A 25,444-nucleotide genomic window follows, 5' to 3' on the forward strand; every position below is an offset into this window, starting at 1 on the left:
CACAAAGGATTATTAAAACATACAATGCATTACCACAAGCGGTTACTGAAACTGAAGAAAAATATGAATGGTTCAGCCTGAGACAATAGCCAGAGAGGGGATGGAATCGGTGGCGAGGGTACAGAGTTTGTGGTGGGGCCGAAGACAATAGCTTCTGTCTCACCAATGTTTAACTGGAAGAAATTGTAGCTCATCCAGGACTGGATATTCGACAAGCAGTCTGACGACACAGAGGCAGTGTATGGATGTAGAGAGGTGATGGAGAGCTAGAGCTGGGTGTCATCAGCATACACGTGGAAGCTGACCCCATGTCTGCGGATGATGTTGCCAAAAGATGAGGAAGTAGAGGGGGCCAGCAACCGATCCTTGAGGAACTCCAGAAGTAACAATGTGTGAGTACGAAGAGAAGCCATTTCTGCAGATGCTCTGGCTATGATTGGATAGATAATAATATAGCCAAGTGAGGGCAGTCCCACTGAGCTGGACAACAGAGAAAAGGAGGATGGTGTGATCAACCATATCAAAGGCTACAGAGAGGTTGAGAAGGACGAAGAAGGATAATATACCACAGCCACAGAGGATGTCATTTGTGACTTTGGTTAGAGCTGTTTCAGTGCTATGACAGGGACAGATTGGAGAAATTAGCAACAGTACTAAATCGTCTATAAAGCATTTTGAATCTGAATTCTTCATTCCGGTGTTATGGGACATTTGATACAACACATGCCTCATTGTTTCCAGAGCAGGTGAGTTTAGAACCAACGTTAAAACTCGCCTGCCGAAAACTGTCCCCCACCAGTTCAAATTGAGGCTAAAAAGTAATTTATAGGAATAAAATTAGAAAAATGCTGGAAACACACAGTAGGTCAGTCATCATCTGTGGAGAGAATAGACAAGTTAACAAGTTCAAAAAAGAAGGGTCTACACCTGAAACATTAACCTGTCTGTTCTCTCCATCAATGTTGACTGACCAGCTGTGTGTTTCCAACATTTTGTGCTTTTGTTTCAGACTGCCAACATCCACAGTATTTTGCTTTTTACGAGTAGTTTACAGTAATTCAGATCTGAATATAATCTTGGTCCAAGGTCAAAGTGTTCAAGTTGAACTAGTTACTTATTAATGAAGGTTCAATGCTATTAACAAGTAAATGAATTATAAACTTTGAGTACAAAACTAACACTAACTGCCTGCAGGCAGTTAGTAGACCCTTATATTTGCTGAAGTATTTGACAGCATTCACCCTTTTTTAAAAAGAAATGGAAAATTCAAATTAGAAGTAAAATTATACCAATAAAAAAACTGTCGGTATTTTTGATAGCTGGAAGCAAAGGGTCTAATTTTTAAACTGAATTTCAGTATCATTTCTGCCTTCTGATTTTGTCATATGTGTCCTGTGCAACGTTCTTGGGACCTATTTTCAGATGCGTAAACTTTTAACGATTGAGAAAAAGAAAACACTTTCATTTTTATTCCCATCTCCTCTTCCAATGCATTATTTACCAGCTTAGCTTTTTTTTAATTCTTCTGATGACTCGGCAGGTTAAGACAGTGAATAACTAAGCCTATATAGTCTGAAATGGTCCCAGGTTACATTGCTGATCTGTGATTTCAGCTAGGGAGGTGGTAATGGAGCTACAGTTGGCCTCAGCACCCTTGGGTTAGGGAGGGGAAAATTAACCAGGGTATCCTGTCCTGGTTGCTATGCAGCAACCCCTGCTGGAATTACCCATGTAGATGTCAGGCTCAGCTGTGATGCCCTCCCCCAGCAGACAAACAGCTTGCCACATTCACTATTTAGGCTCACACATGTAGAATGGCCACTTGAGCAAGGTATTGGAGACTGCTTGATGCCCACAGAACTGTACCCTAGAAAAGTGACAACACCTCCAGCAGAGGAAGAGGAGTGATGAGAAAGCTGGTAGAAAAAGGAGGTAGAAGAAGACTTTTTGTTTCAGAAATCCATTCTGACATTTCCACACATTTAGCAACATTCAGACGGCTTACCATAAGCCTCAAATACTGTACCATTGTGTCCTGATACAGTGTAGTAGCCTGCCAGTGTGGGGCCATATCTCCCTACACAATGACCGAGAATTTCTTGGAGAGCAAGGTTCCCTCTAATTTTTTTCAGCCATGTGCAGAATGAATTTGGGTTTGTGCACCGATATAAGGGCTGTGTGCGCCACCGTAAAAAAAAAATCACAACTTTAAATAGAACAACTTTTTAGAAAACATTATTCACGGTAAATACAAAATAATGGATAATTGTAACAATTTAATATTATATTGGCTGATAAATTTATATAGTTTATGAAATGGGTTTCTTAAGTTGCACGAGGATTGAGCAGACCTGTCTCGTTATATTTTATTAAAAATTATCTGATGGGAACGAGTCCAATCAGCTTTTTGTTGAATTAGCTTAATGACTCTGATTCAAACAGAAATAAATCATGTGCAATCAGAATTTTTAAATTGAGTCAGAAATACAAAACAGCTGTCAAGTCAGTCAGTGTGAATCTGGGGAGAGGGAACAGTTTAATTAAAGCTCTCCCCTCCCCCCCTCCATTGACTGCTCAGCAGGGTTGAACAAATTATTGCATTCCAAATGTACATCTTGCAGGTCTCATTAGTTTTGGCTGCCTCTATGTTTGGGTCCCTCATCTGTGGTTGGGTGGAGAGGCCTGGTCTCTGATTGGGTGGAGGGGCCTGGTCTCTGATTGGGTGGAGGGGCCTGGTCTCTGATTGGGTGGAGGGGCCTGGTCTCCGATTGGGTGGAGGGGCCTGGTCTCCGATTGGGTGGAGGGGCCTGGTCTCCGATTGGGTGGAGGGGCCTGGTCTCTGAATGGCCACTGACAAACGTATCGGTTTTATTTTACTTCCTGGTCTGGTTTCCGCGCAGCCAATCAGCTGCTCGCTGACTGCAACGCGGTAAACAATGCGGCAGTTGGGGCCGGAGCCGCGGGATCGGACAAAAGGACCACCGGACACTCGGACACTCTCGAGCACCAGAGGTAGAGCAGCCTGCCTGGGGTTGGAGCACTGGGGACTGGGGAGGCAGAGCTGGAGAAGGGCCTGAGGTCTGGACACTGGTCAGTGTGAGAGAGGGGCCTCGGGACTGGTCAGTGTGAGAGAAGAGCCGAGAGAGCAATGCTTTGGTGCGTGGATGGAATATTTAAGCGCGTGACTCACAACAGGCTGCTGCGCAGCTGCGCACACGCGCAGCTTAAAGGGAACAGTGCTGGAGAGTTGCACCATTGAAAAGACTCATGTACGTCACAGGGCCCGATTTGCAGCGCAAAAGTCCCAGGAAATTATGGCGTAAGAAACTTCAGCCATTATTTACGCCATTCCATAATTTCCCGAGATATTTGCGCCGCTCCACTGTTTTCCTCGCAGAAACAGTTGAACAACTAGTTATGAGTTTACTAGAATGATACCTGGACTTCAAGGGTTAAGTTACGAGGAGAGATTACACAAATTGGGGTTGTATTTTCTAGAGTTTAGAAGGTTAAGGAGTGATCTGATTGAAGTTTATAAGATATTAAGGGGAACAGATAGGGTGGATAGATAGAAACTATTTCCACTGGTTGGGATTCTAGGAGTAGGGGGCACAGTCTAAAAATTAGAGCCAAACCTTTCAGGAGTGAGATTACAAAACATTTCTACACACAAAGGGTGGTAGAAGTTCGGAATTCTCTTCCGCAAACGGCAATTGATACTAGCTCAATTGCTAAATTTAAATGTGAGATAGATAGCTTTTTGGCAACCAAAGGTATTAAGGGATATGGGCCAAAGGCAGGTACATGGAGTTAGATCACAGATCAGCCATGATCTTATCAAATGGCGGAGCAGGCTCGAGGGGCTGAATGGCCTACTCTTGTTCCCATATTCCTAATAGCTCCACCCCCCTATTAAAATCAATGGCGAGATTGAGTTTGCTGAATTTACACCACTGTGATCACCACAGCCGCTTAGATCATTGCAGAATGGCGCTGGTGAGTTGAGTGTGTTTGGTGTAAGAACAGGTATCTTTATGTCTGTGCAAAATGGACAGACATTTCAAAAATACTTGCGATTATTCTTACCATAAACTTCTCCCAGTGATAATGTTAAAAGTAAATAATGTATTAGTTATGGTTGATTTCTGAATGCTTGCACAGTCTGGGAAACCAAAAGTTCTTTGGCTATTACCTTTCTAAAGAGTTACAGGTATGTTAATTTTGAAACAATACATGTTAACGTTGTTGTTGCAGTGCTAGTAATACTTCCACTTGTGATCAGAATCTCTTGGGTATGGTTCCGATGTCAGCATGTAAGGATTACAGCTTCAGACAAAATGCCTATTTGTAAGCATGTAAAGTTATCTATATAGGATGATTTCATTAAGCATGAAACTGCTTTTATTTTTCAAGCAAATTCTTTGCAAAAGTATTATTTTACTAGAAACCCAATACTAACTAGGTGCCCCAATAGCTCAGTGGGTAAACACACTGGGCTAAAATTTTTGTCTTGCCTGCCAGGGCAATAATCTAGCGGAGTGGATCGCCCACCTATTTTTGAAACCGCCTGAATTTTATTCCATTGAAATCAATGGATCCACTTCGCCAGATCACTGCCCTGTTGATGAAGGCCAGAATTTACCCCATAGTGTCTTTTACTGAGCGATATCAAGCAGTAATGTTCCAGATTTGTCTGTGATGAGTTAGCTGATTTCAGCCAGGGCAGCCGTAGGGGGAGGAGGAATGCTATATTTAATCTCAGCATCCTTGGAATGAATGGGAGGAAGGAGGGGGGAAATCATTGTCCAATGACCTTGCTGGAAGTGTGCATATATGAATGTTCAATGAGAAAGAAAGAATTGGGACCAGCTACAATAACTCATAGTACAGGATCAGAATGAAGAAAATCACTTGGCACTGGCATGAGTCATTGCTTTTAGGAGAGGTACTGGGAGAAAATCAAAGGAAAAAACATATCACTCACTTTTGAGAAAGCTTACCTGATATATGCCACATGCCAGCCACAAGCATTACAATGTTCATGAGTAAAGCTTTGTTCTGAACTACAAGTAGCTTATTGCTATTTGTGTAATTACAGAGGCTACACACACTCACCTTGCAAATAGGACACAGGCCGCCTTCAAACAGTGGATGGAAAGTGCCAACTCGTACGCTTCCGCAGGCGAGACAAAATTCTAATATAAAAAAAGAAAGGATATGCATTAGAACAATGCATCACCAATACTGTCATATTTATTTTTAACTAAAGGTTAAGTATTATTGATCCTTCAATACAACAGACGGCAACTCTCACTGTCTCCAGGATACCTTCACCATCTTGGTGATGTCAATATTCCACCCCTACAGTGAAACTTGAGGGGGGGGGGGGTTACTTTAACCTAACCCACCTGGCGAGAAACTGATGGGATCGGATTGGCTGCTCATTTTAGCCCCAACAGATTTTACTTTCCATTGAAGGTTAAAATTATCCATTTGGTTTCACTTTCATTACATTTAGAAGCAGGGCTATCTTCAAAAACACGCTGCTTTATAGCCACCAGACTTTACTGAACAGACTTAACAGCAACCAAATGAAATGATTGACATTCCTGTAACAACTGCATGTCACTAAAATGAATAGGATGAAGAGTTTCATAACTTGAAATGTACTGATATTACCAACACACAATCACAGGAAGAAGTAAAGGGTAGGTTAGAAAAAAATTCTTTGCACAGAAGATAGTTAGAATGAGGAATTCAATGCTACAAACTGTTGTTGAAGAAGAGATTATAAACTCTTTAAAAAAATAAATTATATAGTTATTTGTAAAAGATGACTAAGTAGTATGGGGAATGAGCAGGAGAGTGGGATTAGACTAGGTGGTTGATGTGGAGGAAAATACCAACTAAGGCTTGATGAGCAAAATGGTTCTGTCTATGTACAGTCACAATTTATGACACATTTAGGCCCATATTGCTCCTAAATCCATAAGGAATGCGAATACCTATTTATGTAATATACAGTCATCCTTAACTTCTACATCCATTTTCACAATTATTCATGGTCATCAAATAAATTGCAGTGCAGATCTGGGAGAATTCAGGTCTAAACCGTCTCCAATGGAAACAAGACTGGATTTTTTGAAAAGAGACAAGTAAGTGATCTTACGTCTATATCAAGACAAGAGTTCAGCCACTGAATCAATGGAACTTGCCATTAAAAAAGCTTTTTTTTGTTAATTTCCAAGTTGAATGGAAGCTTCTTGTGACCATCTGTACCTGATGAAAACACTATCCATTTTCAGTGCACGTCACATTAACGGTGTGGCCAAACCAGACATACAACACCCTTAAATATAGACATTGGCTCACTAATGGTATACAATCAACCCTATATGAAGGTTGTATTTATGTGTACATTCATTTGCACTTTTGTGCATCACAACGTTCCTGCAGTTATGAAGGTGAACTTAGCCCCATATCACTTTTGTAAAGCTTTCATTTTCTGCTACCTGTAAATTGTTTTGTTGACTTTCACACACGAATGAGCACATGATTAAACTTGGGCATATTCTGGTGGAAAAGCTGCAAAACAAATCCAATTTTGTGGCAGAAGTAAGATGGAAACCAGGCTCATTTTGTTAGTTTATTAATTCTAGTAGCATTAAAGCCACGAGAATTCTCAAGAAAAAATTGCCTCACTGATTACTCCACTACTCCACCCCAGGGCTGAAGTACACTGGACCCCTCTTAATTGTGGTCATTGTGGTCATTAAAGCCTTTAATCATTTAATGAGCTATATAAAAATAAAAAATTCTGGTTTAGAATCATTATTCTAGACCCAATAAGAAACTTCTTGAGAACTGAAGCTACCCATAAAAGAGGTAAACATGTTTCAACAATGCAGTGCCAAGCCCAATAGTCAATGTGGCTCTAAAAATGACTATCAGCCCTGTGGGCCAACAGAAAAAAGCTCTTCAAATAAGAAAGGGACTGTTCAATTACAGATTACATTGTAGAAGAGAACTCAGAGTAGTATCACTCAGACAACAGTGTATGGTAGGTCCAAGCAAAGGGGAGAGGGGAAACAGTTTTCCTTTCCACAGATGAAAGATACAGAAAGGGGTTAAGCGAGAATGAGTTTGGAAACCTTTCAGATGGTGCTTTAATCAGGAAATATTACTAATCTGCTCTGCTTTCAAAGTTAGCCCTTCCCCCTCACCCCATCAAGTAGAAGATTGCGTTAGATGGATCATGTCAATGAGTAACTCAAGGATGCATCTGTATTACTAGAATGTCAAAAAAAATCCCTAGGACTATCAAGTACTTCAAGCTCTTCAACAGTTATACTGACTTAATAGTTGGATAGCATTCCTTCAGGATACACAATTGAAGAGCTGAATTAAAGAACTCGGTAGTGTAGGACAGATTACCTCCAGTAACACAAACTGTCACAAGAAGCTTCCATTCAACTTGGAAATTAACAATGCAGCTTTTAAAAAGCCAAAAAATGGCTGAAGATTGCAATATCAGCCTGGACGAGCAGCTTCAGTAATTCATTGACAATGGGCATGATTTTAGCACGGAGCCGGGAATTGACCGGGTGGGTAGATGTTCGTGTGGGAAACCCAGAAGCGAATTGAGTGCGTCGCAATCTGCGATCGCAACTCAATTGAAGGTAAGTATTTGTGCTTCCGGGTTTACCATACACCAGGCAGCCAGATTGACAGGCTTGCTGCCTGTCGGGAGGGAAAGGAGCCGCAAATCAGAGAGAGAAATCGAGGGCTGTAAATCATTTTTAAATGATTCAAAAGAAAAACAGAAAAGTTAAAATAGAGTATATCAATTAGAAATAACAAGACTAAAGTTTAAAGAGCAAAGTTAAAAAAAAAACACGAGAAAAAAGAAAAGACGAGGGAAGTCAATGTGTAATTTTTTTTAAAATGTAAGTATTTTAGTAGTTTATTGTTATATTACAGTAATAACATTACTGCCAATTATAACATTAGTGCTAATATCTGAGCAGTTTTAACACTAACATTAAAGCTTGTTTCACTGTCGCCAAGTGTGAGCTGAAATCTGAAAAAAATGATTACTTCAGGAGCCTGAAGTTCCAGAGCTTTTGGCAGTCAAACAATCCAATATCTGTTGGGTCTGCCCCAGTGAGTCGATCTTTATTGGAAATACTACAAATGTTAAAAACTGGTGACTGGGATTAAAAGGTAATTTAGGGATAAATTATAAATTGTGGAATCATTTTTGAGGAGGAAAAGAGAAAGTATAAGTTATGAAAGGATGCTGGGATTGAAGGAATGTTTACTGTAAGAGAGACTTAGTGGGAGAGAGTGAGGGGAGAGATAGAAAAAACAGCAGAAATAGAGAGGAGACAAGCAAAAATAAGTAAAGGGAGACTCAGAAGAGAAGTGTGAGGCAGGTGTGTGAAATTAAAGAAAGTAGCAGTAAGGAGGAAAAGCAGCAGAGAAGCAAAGAGAAGAATGGCAAAGGATGAGACACCGAAGCAATCGGAGGGGTGGGGGAAGGTGGACGACATCGAGTGGGCCTTGGAGAAGATCGGGGTGGGGGGGAAGGGATCCAGCATTGAGTGGGGGTGTCCACTATTGGGGGGGGGGGGGTCTACCATCGGAGGAGGGGACCAGCATGGGACCGGGGAGGGGGTCCACCAACCGGGGGACGGGGGGGCGGGGAGCAGCAGATCCCAGGGGTTCTATCGCGCCATGTTAGCTTGTTGGACCTGGATGAAGCACTCCTGCTCTTCCTGGTCCACAATCAGTGCAATAAAGACACTCACCTCATGGATTTGGCCCTTTCCATTTGCTTTCACCTGACGTGACTCAGAAGCGATGGGAAACCCGAACAGGTAAGGTAAAATTCATTTTACATTTGTAATACACAAAAAATTAAGTGCCTCAACTATCGCAATGAGGTACATTGCCCCTTTAAGTATCAACCTGCCGGCTTTAAATGCTGGCGGGACTTCCGGGTGGCTGTTGCCGTGCGCATCCTAACTCACCTGGGTCAAACCTGGAAGTGGACGCGTTGGAGCCGGGATGCAATCCCTCTCCAAAAACTATTTTTACTGCCCGCCTGCCCCCAACCCACCCATCCTCGGGGGGGTTAAAAATACCCTCAATGTTTCAACACTCCTCAGGCTCAAAAGTTCCTCAATTCCACCAATCCTGGTAAAAAGTACACATTAAGACATTAAGAAACTGGTTCTAAGTTACCCTGATACATTGTGAGTGTAACTTCTGCAAATTTGCCACTCAAATTGGCCCTCATCCAAATAAATGTTAATGAGCTCAATGGGATCTCGTCAAGCGGATCGCAGGAAGGCCCAAAAGCGATTGTGAACTTGGAGACATCAATTTTGGGATGGAAAACTGGTGGAAATAGCTCCTGCCGCAATTTTCAGGTCAAAACATTGAGTGACTCTGTTTTTACGCCCCAGAAAAGCTGAAACCGCCGAGGAATTTCGGGGTCCCTTTCTGGACACATATTGGCAGCCTCCAAATACGAATCGCTTGAGTCTGCAAAAGCTAATTAATATGGATGCCTCAGCATTCCTACCTGCTTTCTACCTTTCCACCTGGCCACTGGTTAACTATTTGAATGGGTTTTACACCTTATTCCCCTTTGCATTAATCTGAAAAAGGACCTTCCAAAAGGTGCTAATTTTTTTTAAAACTCCAAGTACTGGACGCTGCGGGAGCCAGATCACTGCTATTATCTACTTGATACTAAAAACTTAGTCCCATATTCAAACAAAAAACTGAACTTTTCCCAAGTGCTTTAGGACTTTCTTGTATAAAATGGAGACCTGGTGAAAAATGCAACTTTTGAAGGTCAAACTTTGATAACCCAATTTTAGCAAGAGCACTAAATAAACATGACAGTAGGGTGTACAAATTCATGTATGAAGGTTTATGCTAAATATTTGTAGCTATATCACATACTGAGGATAATGACTCTTTATGAAAACACTCACTGTAATTTTTTCCAGAAGTAACAAGTAAAAGAGAAAATGGTGACTATTACCAGAGAGAATAGTATTTGAATAATGTCTCATTGCTCAACTGGGTGAAATATGGACTCCTTAATTGGGTCAAGGAATGCACTTTAGGACTATATTTTTTGGATTGTCTAAGTTCAGATATGAACACATAGTGCATTCATATTACATGCTTCCATGTGTTATTTAAGTGTAAGGAATCTTACAACACCAGGTTATAGTCCAACAAATTTATTTTAAAATCACAAGCTTTCGGAGATTATCTCCTGAATAAATTTGTTGGACTATAACCTGGTGTTGTAAGATTCCTTACATTTGTCCACCCCAGTCCATCACCGGCATCTCCACATCGTGTTATTTAAGGGCAGTTGTTAACCCATTTATTTTAATATAGTATGTTACTTGCACCAAGTCCTATTCACCCATCACCCCTGTACTTGTTGACCTTTATTGGTTCCCGGTCCAGGAACGCCTTGATTTAAAATTCTCATCCTTGTTTTCAAATCCTTCCATGGCCTCGCCCCTCCCTATCTCTGTAACCTCCTCCAGCCCTACAACTCTCCGAGATCTCTGCGCTCCTCCAATTCTTGCCTCTCCTGCATCCCCGATTTCAATTGCTCCACCATTGGTGGCTGTGCTTTCAACTGCCTAGGCCCTAAGCTCTGGAATTCCCTCCGTAAGCCTCTCCGCCTCTCTACCTCTCTCCTCCTTTAAGACGCTCCTTAAAACCCACCACATTGACCAAACTTTTGGTCATCTGTTCTAATATCTCCTTATGTGGCTCGGTGTCAAATTTTGTTTGATAATCACTCCTGTGAAGCGCCTTGGGACATTTTACTACGTTAAAGGTGCTATATAAATGCAAGTTGTTGTTGTTGTTGTTGCTGCTGCTGCTGCTAATGGAGACATACACCCAGTGAAATACTTTACTCTTTCGTCAATTGTTTTCTGTATTTACGTCCTCAGTAAATCTTTTTCCCAAAACAGTTATGTAATTGCATCACGGCCATACATGTATATCTACTGTTAACTATTTTAATTTATGGCTGTCTTGACTCCAGCAGAAGCTTCTTTCACTGGCAAAACCAACAACATTAAAATGGGGACTCGGCGGATACCGTGCCGGAAATGGTGACATTCCATTTTAATGCTCCCCCGTTCCTTTCCCGTTGATTAGAGAGAGTTCAAATTCCTCCTATAGACACTAAACAGACTACTATCAAGAGGGAGCGGCACGAGAGCGAACCAGGTCCAGAATAAAGGGAGCGGCGCGATAGTGGACCCGGCCCAGTATAAAGAGAGAATGGCAAGAGAGTGGACCCGGCCCAGTATAAAGGGAGTGCGCAAGAGTGGACCCTGCCCAGTATAAAGGGAGTGCGCAAGAGTGGACCCGGCCCAGTATAAAGGGAGTGCGCAAGAGTGGACCCAGCCCAGTATAAAGGGAGTGCGCAAGAGTGGACCCGGCCCAGTATAAAGGGAGTGCGCAAGAGTGGACCCGGCCCAGTATAAAGGGAGTGCGCAAGAGTGGACCCTGCCCAGTATAAAGGGAGTGCGCAAGAGTGGACCCTGCCCAGTATAAAGGGAGTGCGCAAGAGTGGACCCGGCCCAGTATAAAGGGAGTGCGCAAGAGTGGACCCAGCCCAGTATAAAGGGAGTGCGCAAGAGTGGACCCGGCCCAGTATAAAGGGAGTGCGCAAGAGTGGACCCTGCCCAGTATAAAGGGAGTGCGCAAGAGTGGACCCAGCCCAGTATAAAGGGAGTGCGCAAGAGTGGACCCGGCCCATTATAAAGGGAGTGCGCAAGAGTGGACCCGGCCCAGTATAAAGGGAGTGCGCAAGAGTGGACCCGGCCCAGTATAAGGGCGAGGAATCAAAAAATCAAGAAAAAGTCAAAAAGTGACATCACAGCACAAGGAGGAGTGCCGAGGGTAAGTCACTAAGTATTTAGTTTATTGGTTAGTGTTTTTAGTGGTCAGTGTCTAAGGAAGGATATACTTGCCTTGGAGGCGTTGCAACAAGGGTTCACTAGATTGATTCCTGGCATGAGACGGTTGGCCTATGAGGAGAGATTGAGTACAATGGCCCATATTCTCTGGAGTTTAGAAGATTGAGAGATGATCTAGTTGAAACATATAAGATTCTGAGGGGATTTGACAGGGTAGATGCTGAGAGGTTGTTTCCCCTGGCTGGAGAGTCTAGAACTAGGAGGCATAGTCTCAGGATAAGGGGTCAGCCATTTAGGACTGAGATGAGGAGGAATTTCTTCGCTCAGAGCGTTGTGAATCTGTAGAAATCTCTACCCCAGAGGGTTGTGGATGCTGAGTCATTGAGTATATTCAAGGCTGAGATAGATTTTTGGACTCTACGGGAATCAAGGGATATGGGCATCGGGCTGGAAAGTGGAGTTGAGGTCGAAGATCAGTCATGAACTTTTTGAATGGCGGAGCAGGCTGGAGGGGCCGTATGGCCTACTCCTGTTCCTGTTTCTTATATTCCTATGTTCTTATGGATGAAGTGCCACCAACTGCTCAAGCTCGAGTTCAGAGTTTCTGAGCTTGAGGGGCAGTTGGCATCGCATTCGGGAAGCTGAGAGTTTTGTGGCTAGCATGTTTCAGGAGGTGGTCAGGCACGATGGGCCGAATGGCCTCCTCCTGTGATAAAATATGATAAACTCAATCTAACCTACATCCCTGACTATACTGGCACTAACTTTAAATGCAAATAGCCTTGCAGCTCTTGTCTGTAAACTTCACACACTGCCTGCTGACTGAACACTTATATTCAACATAATTCTTGTAGAGGAAGGTAAGTTGTCATTCAGCAAGGACTCCAGCCAACCAATGATGACGTCCACTTTTGAAAAGGTTTCAAAATCAGCTGTCAATGAAAGTCACTACCTAATCCTTTGATTTGTATCATGGGGATTTATGTGCATCCTGACCCAAAAGCAGCAGAAAATTGCATTGTGCATAATTATATTAGAACAGCCATCTATCGACACTGAATGAAGGAAATCTTTGACATTAAATGCTTGCCATTTAATATGATAGTCCGATCAATTGACAGCTTAAATTTACAATTGCTCCGAGCTTTGTCAATTCACGCTTATGAAGAATACTGTCACCAGTTCATCTGGAACTGAACTAATGAATTTTCCTTTATGAAATCCTTTGTGAGACCTTGGATGTTAACCCCTTACTTGCTATTTCTAGCAATACAGAATACATGTTAAAAAATTCAATGCTGGCAAAAGTCCATTTTTGCCACAGTGTTATACAAGCGTGAGGAGTCCCATCCTTCGATGTTAAAATGGAATCCCATCTGCCTTTTCCATATGTTAAGGTAGATTCAATTCTACTATTATAAGAAGGAAGTTCTGCTGTTATGTCCAACATTCCTCCCTCAACCAATACCACCTAAAAACAGACTTACTGGTGTGAGGGGTTAAAATAGCCCCTTATATTTTAAGGCGAGTGATAAATAAGGATTCATTGTGGTGGAGCCTATGTTGTACTGAATCCGACAGTAGCTTGGCATTATTATGCAATTGAAGAATTCACTCACCAATTAAAATAGTAAATGTTTGAAATTAGAATGGCAGAGTTAAAGCAGTGTTACCAAGCTTTGTGTCTACAGATTAAGTTAATGACAATATTACTAAGCACCTTACTAGTTACTTGACTACCTTTACTAAAGTTAATTCAGCTTCTCCTCACCATCAGACTCAGTAACCCATCTAAACCACTTTTCCAATAGATGGCAGGAGCCTTTTTAAAAGTTATAACATTCTTGGGGCTTGCATTATATTTATAAACTGTATGAAAGTTGTTGTTGTGTCTTTTTACTTCACGCAAGCTTCTCACGATAACTACACCCTTATAATATACAGTCGATTTGTTATTCTGTCCATGCTGCCCTCATAGCTTCTGGTTTTCTCAGTGAGGATGCCATAGGCTCTGATATGCATTCTGAGATATTCTGAAAGCCTTCGAGTATACCTGCTATGAGACTCTGTGAGCTAGAAATTGGGCCGTGTAGCGCCCGTTGTTTCAGCGCTACACGGTCTCCCGAAGTGCCAAGGTGGCGTCTTGGCTGCGCATGCATGTTTCCAGCATGACCTACGCCAAACGCCATCTTGGTATAGGTATTAGTGCATGCGCAAATACCGAAGGCCGGCAGCATATAAAGTGAGGAAAAAATGGATACAATCGGCGTGCAACACTGATTTAAAGTGATAGACACCGTTTTGGGACTTAACGCTCAACTCAATGCACAGTCTTAATCACGACCATCTGAACATGTCTTAGAGTGCCTGGAGGACCACCACCAGCGCTATTTAAAGGGACCATGCAAGATTTACAGGTTAGTAGCTGGATTATTGCTTCTGGCTGCTGATGCATTTGTACTTGTTTTTGGAGGTCTCCTATACTTGAATACTAGGGTGTGGGGACATAGCCTAACATTTAGGGCCAGATGGAAAGAGTTTGTTGGTATGGTGGCGGCTCACCACCACCTTCTTAAGGACAATTAGGGATGGGCAATAAATACTGGCCTTGCCAGCAACGCCCACATCCCATGAACAAATAAAAAAAAGGACATGCAGGAGTGAAGTTAGGAAACGCCTCTACAGCAGCTGATGCTACTTCTATTTTCAATTCTAAATCTGGGATTGATAGATTTCTGTGAACCAAGGGTATTAAGGGATATGGGTCTAAGGAGTTAGGTCACAGATCAACCATGATCTCACTGAATGGCGGAACAGGCTCAAGGGACTAAATGCCACTGCCACTTGCTGCCTCCTGATATGCGCCACCTTCTCCTGCAAGAAAGTGAGACATGTTTCTGGGTGATGTGCCTGTCATGGTTGAATAGCTGCCAGTGTGCGTGGCCTGTGAGTTGTGGCTTGCAACAGTGGTACTGTGTAAGAGTGAGAGGAAGCATCCGATTGGAAGAGTTGAGCACTGATGGAAAGAGTTTGCTGGTATGTGGGTGATGAAAGGTGTAGTGCGTGACCACTTGTGTCAAAGCATCGAACTTCTTTCTGCACTGCATCCATGTTCATGGTGCTGTGCACCTGGCTTTGACTTCATCCCCTGCTGCCTCCCACTGCCATTTGGGCATATGTCTAGAGGCCTCTTGCACCAACCGTCCCCCCTCCCCCCAACGGATATAGGATGTCCCTCCTTCTGTCCACCTCTTGCATCAAGGCCTCTAGTGCATTAGCAGAGAACCTTGGTGCACACACTCGCGCAGGCCTGGTATAAACTCAGATCGGCAGATTGGTCAGGTCTGGTATGCAGATTGGAGGATGTAGGATTTAGCAGTGCGCAACCTTTATTCAATGTTTTAACATAACTCATCAGTTTGCAAGCATAGGGATGGGATCTGCATCTGCTATTTACATGTGCAATGTCTGATCTCCATTCAGACTCCGTGCAGACAGCAGCCTGTTATTTTTAGCAAATAAAAGGGAATGGCTACCTTTAAGAGACATCCTCCCTTTAAGAGATTGGGGCTTTCCCTGCTGGTGAAAAGTGCGCATTTACTTCAATCGTCGTGTAAGGCCTACTTTTCAACACTGCTTGAAGGTAAGTACTCAGGCCGGATGAATATCTCGTCCTGCCTGCGCAGGGGCCATCGGGCACTGGTTAATAGCAGATCGCGCTACCCACGCTCAATAATCAGCCTTATCCAATTTCCCCCCCCCACCCCCCCATACCCTCTCTTATTCTCTCTGTGATACTTCCATAGCTTCTGTTATTCTTTCTGTGATTCTTCCATAGCTTATTTTATTCTTTCTGTGATACTTCCATAGCTTCTTTTATTTCCTCTGATATTTCTACAGCCTCTTATTCACTGTGATACTCTATAGCCTGTTATACAATTTCATAGACTCTGTTATTCCCTTTGTGTCAATCCCATAGCCTACTTTATACCCTCTAGAATACTTCCATAGCCTCTTTTATTAATTCTAGGAATTCTGTTATTTGCTCTGTCACACTCCCATAGCCTGTTATTCTCTCTGTGGTACTTCCACAGCCTCTGCTATTCCCCCTGAGATACTTCTATAGTCTGTTATTCCTTCTATGATACTCCCATAGCTGCTGCGACACTCCCAAAGCCTTTTTTATTCTCTCTCTGAAAATTAAACAAAAAAACCCAATTGTGTTAGATTTAAATCGGTTAATGAGGATATGCCCTGCCCCTCAGTTGTCAGTCAGGGTTAACTGACCCCTCTACATGAAAGCAGCAATAGACTTTTGGAAAACACAACAAACTTTAGGTTTTTAAAAAATAAATTAATCTAAACAAACATTAAGGTGCTTTTTTAAATACATATTACTTCTTTTGAGAAGTGTTTTACAATTTCTCTCGAACTTGTGAGGGTACACAGTAATATTTTTATAATCCTTGCTATCAAAATATATTACAAATCATTCTTAGACGATCATAATGCAGCCTTACATCGAGACAGCCTCTTATCAAACAATGAAGGCTGCAAAAGCTGATTACTCAGCTCTGCTCTCACACAGTCCTTGCATTACAAATTGAACTGGCATTCTAATCCAAGCAGCATTCAGTATTTCAAACCCTGGATCACAGCAGTGCTCTAAAACTGTAGAAAGAGGCCATAATTTATAATACCTACATGAGCAGCATTTCGTAGTGAGATAAGAGCGAACTCTCACACAAAGCCTTCCATATAAAGAGTGCCTTGGCTGTCACTTCAGAGACATTTTCAGGCAACACTGCTTGAGATACCATTCTGATCCATCACAAAATGACAGCACTTGGCATAAATAAAGAAAAAAAGGCAGCCTTTACCCTGTAGGCCTGATTTTGGATTTAATTTGAATTTTTTCAGTATATAAAAAATTCTTACCAAAGGCAATTTCACAGATCACCCGATATGAGATAATGAAATTCAGTAGCCCACTGGAATACACTGGGAGGTGTAGATTTCAAATCCTAATTGAAGTGTGATTTCTATCATCATTTACAAATCTTCTGCTGCTCCACAAACAGGTGGAATTTTCCAAATCGAGAAGTCGGCCATTAATGATGAATTTGAAATCAAAGTATTCAAGTGCAGCATGGTGGCATAGTATTTTGGAGCACACAGCATCAGTGCAAGGCACCCTGTAATGGAATTGCATGGCATTCCAAAGACTAGTGCTGCTGAGTTTATGATCTCAGTTGTATCACTCTGGGGAGATGTCAGGTGGCTACAAAATACTTCCCCACAGGGGAGATGAAATATCAAGAGTAATCACTGAATCTCCTAATGGCTGGTTCAGCACATGACTCGGAGAAGGTCACTCACCTTCTCAGCTCCAGTTGCCTGTGGTGCTCATGACAAAAGGTAAGAAAATAAATTGAATAAAAAGGGGTTCATAGTCATAAGAAAATTTAAAAATCACTTATACACTGCAAGGATATCCTGGCATTGGAGGCAGTGCAGAAAAGGACAACCAATCTTTATGCAGCTTAAGGCATCAGAGCTATGAGGAGTGGTTGAAGAGCTTGGGATTGTTCTGGACAAAAGATGACTTAGGGAGAATTATTTAAGAGCCATAGGGGAAAAGATGAAGTGTGCCCTGATAATATGTTCACGATTGCCATAAGCTCTGGGACAGAGACCTGGAGCCCGAATTTAAGTCAACTTGTCTGGAGAAAACGGGGTGAAGTGGCCCAAAAATGGCCATGGATCACTTACTGTCCTGCTAATGCTGGCTCCCTTGGAAGGGGCCTTCTGATAGGTAGCCGAAGCACTGCTTGTTTATAGTTTAATATTCAATTCGGGATCCTATGATGTACATAGGACTGCAGTTTTAAGGGACAAATGGGTGGAGGTTATTCTGCGCACGCTCATCCATTCATCCCAAACGGTAATTTCAAAAATCGAATGCTCCTCCAGGCTCCATAAGAATAATATGAGCCGCTACCGCCCCGGGCTCACACCCTCCGTGATTGGTTCACAACCCCCTAGACTTAGCTGCCTGCCGGCTGGCTCACCATCTACACCAACCAGAATTCCACCACTGGCTAACTGGCAAGCTGCAGCATGTCGCCCCTTCGGGGTGTGCAGCTCATTGGGGCCATGCCAATCAGGCCCGAGCCATTTAGATTCCATCAGCCACCCAAAGGTCAAAATCCATTCCATGGGCTCAAGCTTAGAAGAGGGAAGGTGCATGAACATTTTAGATTTAATCACTTTATGCAGGGGATGGTGAACATATGGAATGGAATGCCCAGGGTGGCAGTGGAAGCAGATAGTGTAGAAACACTTAAAGGAGAAATGTGGAGTTATTTGAGAGAGTGAGTCACTGAGGGGTATTAGTTTTTGGCACCGGCTGCATGGACTGCAGTCTTTTCCGGTCATGTACTTTCCTATGATTCTAATTATTTTTAAAACAAGATTAGATATGAGAATGTATTACGTAAAGCGTGGAGTATTCATTGAAGAGAGTGCCTGTGTATACAGACAGTCAAAGTCAGGTCCTATGATGATTGTTATACACAGGTCTCTCGTTACACAATTTGTATCTTTGTGTGTGATAGTTTGAGTATTTACTAATCAACCTTCACATAATGGAAAAGCATTAACATTACAGTCAATTGCAAAATGTTAAAAAGGGTAACATTTCCCCTTTACAATACTAATTGTGAAATAGTCAACCCACCAGTATAGTACTAAAGCCGCCACAAGCAAACAGGACAATGTTGCATTTAAGAACAATCAAAGTTATTAAAAGTCAAAGAAATATTACCTTCAATGCTTTTATTATTTGATGTAACTTGAAACAAAATTTTTTCTGCAGAAAAAAGGAAAAAAATCTGTTAGGTGTTGAAGTACTAATAATGCATTGAGCAATCTACCTTTGTTACAATAACAAGTAACTTACCTCTCCCCCGGTGTTCCTCTTCAGTTCCTTCTTTGATTTTATAAAAGCTTGTTTTTTGCTTTTTTGTGGGAGGATAAAACTCAGGGACATAGACCTCGATAGGGTTTTCACCTGCAGTGTCATTTTCTGCCCAACAGATAGAAGAATTGATATGAAAAGTGCAACACTGCATGCAAATATACATTGTGCAAAATCAAATTAAAGGTAAAACTTGCTGCTACTTTCAGCTAAGATCTGTTATACAGACAATAATGAATATGTAAAAGAAAATCCACAACAAAAATCTAACTGAGGGTTTCATGATTTATGTTCATCACCTGAATCCTAATTCATACCTTGAACCACTCTCATTTGTGATGTATAGGAAATACACATTACAAGTTAGCGTTCTTACTACAGAGCTTCGCTTGGCAGATCGAACAGTTGACTGTAGGGGGTAAATTTTAACCTGAAGCTGGGAAGAGGGCAGGGGGTGGGGGAAATCCTGACGGGAAACCTGAAAGTACAGATTTCCCAAACGTCCTTATGATTTTGACGTAAGGACGTCTTTATTTTCTTTTGTCAGTTTCCCGCCCGACGGGACAGCCTGATTGAGACTGGCCGTCAGTCAAGATGGGAGAAGAGCCAGGAAACGGATGCGAGCAGGTAAGTCTTACATGGGCGGGGGGGGGGGGGGGGGACTGCGGGGTCGAGGGTCATCGGGGGAGGCGGGAGTCATCGGGGGTCGGTCATCGAGGGGATCGGGAGTCATTGAGGGTCGGACATCGGAGGTCGGTCATTCGGGGGGGTTGGGAGTCATCGGGGGGCGGTCATCGTGGGGGTCGGAGATCGTGGGGGGGGGTCGGAGATAGTGGGGGAGGGGGGGTCGCTGCAGGTTGGCTTGTTGGGCCTGAGGGATGCACTCCTGCTTCTTGGGGCCCACTAGCAGTGCGATAAAGACACATACCTGCTGTTTCAGGCCTTCTCACCTCCTCTTATGTGGCGTGAAGCAGAAGGCCAGGGAATCCCAGCCCCCAGGAGTTAAAAATAAAAAAGCTGTAAAATGGAGGCCCGCAGCCTCCTTGAAAGCTTTCACTGACTGACCCGCTTCCTAAGAGCAGGTTGGTTGCCCGCCCCTCGTCCCGCCTCTGTTAAAACTGGAAGTGGGCGGGTTGGAGGCGATTTGGGGTCGGGTTTTAGCATTTTTTACAATTTTTACCTTCCCACCCGCCCCCAACCAACTCGGTCGTGGGGTTAAAATTTAGGCCCAGAAGTAAGCATGCCCGACTTACAACTCCCAATTTCTCCAAGATTCATTCAGAAAATTAGAAGGACCACGAACCAACCTCCACGTCTAATTGTTCAATCTGCCCTCCTGCCCAACACCAGGCGCATTAACTTGTAAAATTTTTAATATGGGGGCTTTATTCTGGAGGGCTTAATTATTTGGTCAGTTTGGTCAGCTGGCAGCTGCTGTTACTGTGCTCCATATCCTTGATGATGATTACGGATGAGGACTTATGTTTATGGCATCATTGCTGCAAGTTTATTAAGAAATAATCTGCAGTTGATTATCCAGAATATATATATATAATGAACAAGATGATCATTTATCATTAGTTTCAGTCAATCAGAATTGTTTATTTGATACAAGGTAAAACATAATGGATCAGTGCACAGGACTGCCTTAAAAAGAAAGCATGTGGCTCCCTGTCTAGAAAGGGGTCATTGACTTTAATGATCTGGTGTTGCTGGCCATTGATCAGCTGCACATTGATGGAATGAAAGGCTATTTTGTTCACGTAGGCCATTATTATTCCAAGGAGTTCAGGTAGCCACATAGGTTCCATCAACTAAAATTCTAAACTTGAGTAGCTTGGGATGGGATGCTGGTCACTGGCTTCTACTAAACATTCACCTCAGGTTTCACAATTGCACTTTAAGTTATGGCTACTTGTTAAATTTATGTTTTCTTTTTGTTTCAATTGTTTGGAAACAAAAATTGCAGTTTAATTGTTATTCCTATTTTTAGCTTCACTGAACAAATACTTAACTAAATAATGAAAATTTATCTCATTTTATGTGCAAGTGCAGGGTAGCCTATGTGCATTATATGCATTGACTATTGGTGAAATCACAATGAACCAGGAAAAGCTTTTTGTTGTCAATTACCTGTGTTTTGTTTGGGCTTAATTCCTTCGTAACCCTTTGGTTGAAAACCACCAAATGCCCAGTCAAGCATTGGCTTAATTTGTTCCTCCAAGGTGCCCCGGTCATTGGAGGGGAATGTCATTCCAGATCTGCTACTAGCAATCTGTAAGAGTTGATGTCTTGTATAAGTTATCACATCTTGGAGCTGTTTGGATTCATCTTTAGAGTACTGTGGAATGATGAAGTGACAACCAAATACCTATCCCATTTCTTTGGTGTCACCAATAAATCCTGACCATGAGAAAGCCATGTTATACGGAATCTTCTATGACTGGACAGGGACACTAGCAACACCATTAGGGAGCTTATAATATGGATTTACGGTAATTCAAAAAGGCGTCATTCAATTCTCCTAGTTATTGGCTACATAATTTCAGCATTGCGTATTGTCACCATCTTAGTGTGATACCAGTCTGAACCAGGTCTTCTGTCCACCACAGCATCTTGACACACAATTCTGGCCATCTTTTATCTGCAGTACAGTCCTGATATTAGCACTGCCTCAGCTTCCTTTCTTTGCAAATGAACAGAACAGGAACATCTGCTGGACAGCCGTCCAATGCACTTTGAGGCCATCTGCTGAAAAAGGCAGCCACAAGGTGTAAAGTCTAAACATATCTCTTTTCCTTTCCCTTTCTCTCCAGGTTTCCCTGGACTATGTACCTCAAGGTCCTAGAGGGCAAGTTGACTACCTTTTCCCAGGCATTCAGCAATGCACTCTTCCCCTGGTTGCTTGGGAGGTGTGATTGCCAGGTCCAGCAACGACTTCCCCTCCAATTTTCTTTCATCCTGCGAGTTTGCAGTCAACTCTTAAAGAACTACAGAACAACAGTAAAGACAACCTTTCATTTTATTCTTCACATCTCTTGTGAAAGTTTCATTCCGATTTTGACACCAAATGCAAATCTCTCTACCAGGCACACTCCTTCCAAAGTCGCTCAGTTATTTTATAACATTCTATTTTGGACAGCCTAAATATTACCACCCAATATAAACTGCAAAATAAACACAAATTCATGTATTCAGAGCAGGAAATTGATTTATATGGAGACTCAGGATAGTCAAATTTCCATTTCAACTATAAGCTCTCACTGCTCGCTCTCCAAAAGGAAAATCAAAGCCACATGTGGAATTTAAAAAGAATGCCAACGGGCTCTTGCTGTAAATTTTTCTACAACCAGATTTTGATTTGAGCTAAAGACTACACTAGCAGAAGCTTTGTATAATCTATAGTGAAAACAACAAACGAATGATACTCTTAAAAAAAACCAGAAAAAAAACCATGAACACATGGCAGGTCAGTAGGCATCTGTGGAAAGCACAGATAGTCTACATTTGGCAGACATAAGCTTCTTCAAAACTCAGTGTTTTACTGAGAGGTTTCTGTTCTTTACTTCTAACTTGAGGGCCATGTGATAAAACCATGATTTCATGATTGCAAACATAAATCTCAACAAAAAAGCACTTTTCTGCAAATTCTTAACCATGTTGGTGTGATCTATTTTCATTAATTTCCCTGAGAGATACTTGATAATATATTTGACCACTGTTCAGAATTTGTTTAGTGGTGCCTCCCTATTAGCATTAGAATACTATAAACGCAGTGGCCCTGAAACCACATAGTCGGGTACTATCATACATACCTGGAGTTCCTTTCTTTGCTATTTCAGCAGAGGTGTTAATCCATCGAAAATGGATTAACTCCATTGAAATGGAGTTCTCCCGGCCAACATTTATCCCTCAACCAACATCACAAACAATTGGTTATTTGGACATTATCTTATTGCTGCTTGTGGGATCTTGCTGTGCACAAATTGGCTGCCGTGTTTCTCTACACTAGAACGATGACTACACTTCAAAATACTTCATTGGCAGTGAAGCACTGGGTCGTGAAAGGCAGAATATAAATGCAAGTTCTTCTCTTCAAGTCTTCTTAATTTTCCAACTCTCAAAGGCTTCCAGAGCATTCAAGATGATCTCTCAGCCTTATGGAGAGAGGGGACTCTAATGATGTGATGCACCATCATGCACACCTGAAATTAACCTGCTCTGCAGAGAATTGAGAGCTGAAAGTGTACAGGTCAACTTAATGGCAAGCAGCAGTTGTTGCATCAGGAAATTGGGAGGTGCACTTGTGATTCTTCACGACGATTTCCTGATTTTGGACAGACCATCAGAGAGGACTACATAGCAGAGGCAAGGTGTTTCCTTAAAAGGAGGAAGTCAAAATTCTACGGCCATTTTAATATGACTATTGTGTAAACAAAAGAAACTTATCAGGAAATAGGGGCATGGAGCTTCTGAACTAACCCTTAATCTTGCTACTGAGTAGATAACAGAGCTCATTCCCAATTGAGCAACCCCAGCGAGAAGGAGCACTCACAGAAAGTGCTGGTCAGGAAATCATGGGCCCACCGCCCCTGATTTTCCATGTATGGGAAATCAGGGGCTGGGGACCCATGAGTTCCTGACCAGCATTCTCTACAGGTGCCGCTCCTCACTAGCGGCGCTCAATTAGGGAATCAACCTAACCATCTAGGGAAGAAAAGGATTTCAGAATTAGTCCCAAAGATTTTCAAATACAAAAATTGTCATCCTGGCTTTTAACATGTGTAATTACCTCCAAAGCCTGGTACACGGCTCTTTTGTATGAGATCAGCTTGTTAAACGCAGAGGTGTGAAAATATTGACCAAAAGCAGTTAAAGGCACAAGTTTGTCAGCAGAAACCTTGAAAACAAGAAAATATGAAAATGTTAATAACCCAAGCCAATCAGAAAAAGCCCATACCTGCCAACCATTTGCAAATTTTTAGGAAAGTCCTACTTTTTTTTACCCCTCATTCCAAACACATGCTGCTGTGTCACCATTTTTTGAGTTGTGCCTTGAAAAACAAAGTTCTTGTATTAAATAAAGAGCACTGTTAAAATTCTGTCGAAATTCCGTTTGCCCTGGTGAGCCGGAGGAGTGGGCCCTATGTCTGCTGACTGTGAAGGATGATGAACCCATCCAAAATTGCAGAGATGGAGTCAATAGCATGGTCAGGACAGGTGTATTATGCCAGTAAGGGCACATCAGTGACGCCTGTCCCAAACTAGAATATCGCGATGGAGCAGAAGAGGCCTGAGAAAGATCTAAAGAAAATGGGGTCAATTACCTGTTGCATCAAAAGTTATGGGGCTGTTTCTGAGGCGGGACTCAGCGGGACTAACTTTTAAAGTGCATTAAGCATGGACTTCCTGGGGAAACTTGGGAACTCTCCCAGGCACAGCTCCTTGACATGAGGGGAAGGGGAGGTGGGGCAGAAATTCATCCATGGCTCAAAACTGAAAAATATGGGGCAGAATCCCAGCAGATCCAAGTTCCCCCATTTTTCAACCCCTGTCCAATAGTTTCTGCTGGGTTTCCGCCCAGAACCCAACCAGTAATGTCATTTCCAGAATCTCTTAATGGAATCCTAGTGACCTTTATTATGTACACACTGTAGAATGTTTGAAGAATTAAACAGTGATGAGCAAAGGTTCCCTTTAAATAGACATCTCTTAAATAACTTACTAGTTTACTAATATATTTCCCATGGTATTGCTTATGGTAAGTCAAAGGATATACTATTTTATAAGAACAGGAGCATTATGTCAAGTTATACATAATGTATTAGACTGCTGCTAAGGTGGAGCTTTGTGCAATGTCCCTTTAAGACCACAAGATTTAATTGTGGTAAATAGGCACAGCCTGAGGTCAACTGGAGGCTAAGTATATCCCAAGATCAATTAGTGGGTAATTAGTCAATCCCCAAGATTGGAAGGAAAAACAGCAGGAATTGATTAGTCTCTTTTTAATATATTTTTGACACTTTGAAGTGCGATGTATGGAGTGCAAGATCTGGAGTGTGACAGACGAACACAGGATGCAAGACTTTTGTATATAACAATCTTAAGACTATTAAGATAATCCTCACCATTTACAACTTTTACTACAGATTAGTCTAGTTTTCATTTCTTGGACTCATTTATATAGTCATGTGTGTATCTGGTGAGGGACTTTTATTAGATATAGCAGCGTGTTAATATGTTAAATATATTTAGTATTCTGTATTTTAAAAATCAACACAAAGTAATTGGCGATCAATAATTTTCAGGTTCCGCACTGCTCATAAAAAAAGAGATATGAGTTATTTAGAAATGTAATGTATGTATGATTCAAAGAACATTAGAAAATACTCTGAGTAGAATTTTATTTATAACGGTCAAAATAATTTGATACCAACATGAATAGCTCCAAGGTACAGGCTGAAAAATCAAACAAGTTAGAATAAATCGA

The 25,444-nt window shown here is 42.1% G+C and overlaps 1 protein-coding gene and 1 long non-coding RNA gene across 7 annotated transcripts in view; one reads left to right on the forward strand and one right to left on the reverse strand.

The window, feature by feature from the left end:
* LOC137335203 (DNA (cytosine-5)-methyltransferase 3B-like) overlaps nt 1–25,444 on the reverse strand; it is a 218,830-nt gene that overhangs the window by 58,140 nt on the left and 135,246 nt on the right. For all 6 annotated transcript variants that reach the window (XR_010966358.1, XR_010966357.1, XM_068000424.1 and 3 more), the window contains exons 8-12: nt 23,747–23,854; nt 21,088–21,229; nt 18,937–19,062; nt 18,802–18,846; nt 5,116–5,195 (exon numbers count right to left, since the gene is read on the reverse strand). Coding sequence is in view for 4 of the 6 variants with exons in the window: in XM_068000424.1 (XP_067856525.1) it covers nt 5,116–5,195; nt 18,802–18,846; nt 18,937–19,062; nt 21,088–21,229; nt 23,747–23,854 (501 nt within the window). In the remaining 2 variants the exon portion in view is untranslated. The remainder of the gene's footprint in view (nt 1–5,115; nt 5,196–18,801; nt 18,847–18,936; nt 19,063–21,087; nt 21,230–23,746; nt 23,855–25,444) is intronic.
* LOC137335204 (uncharacterized) overlaps nt 7,768–25,444 on the forward strand; it is a 44,762-nt gene continuing 27,085 nt past the window's right edge. Inside the window, exons 1-2 of the long non-coding RNA XR_010966359.1 lie at nt 7,768–7,946; nt 19,502–19,581. This is a non-coding gene — a long non-coding RNA (uncharacterized lncRNA). The remainder of the gene's footprint in view (nt 7,947–19,501; nt 19,582–25,444) is intronic.

The sequence above is a fragment of the Heptranchias perlo genome, chromosome 19, assembly GCF_035084215.1.
Source record: "Heptranchias perlo isolate sHepPer1 chromosome 19, sHepPer1.hap1, whole genome shotgun sequence".
NCBI lineage: Eukaryota > Metazoa > Chordata > Chondrichthyes > Hexanchiformes > Hexanchidae > Heptranchias > Heptranchias perlo.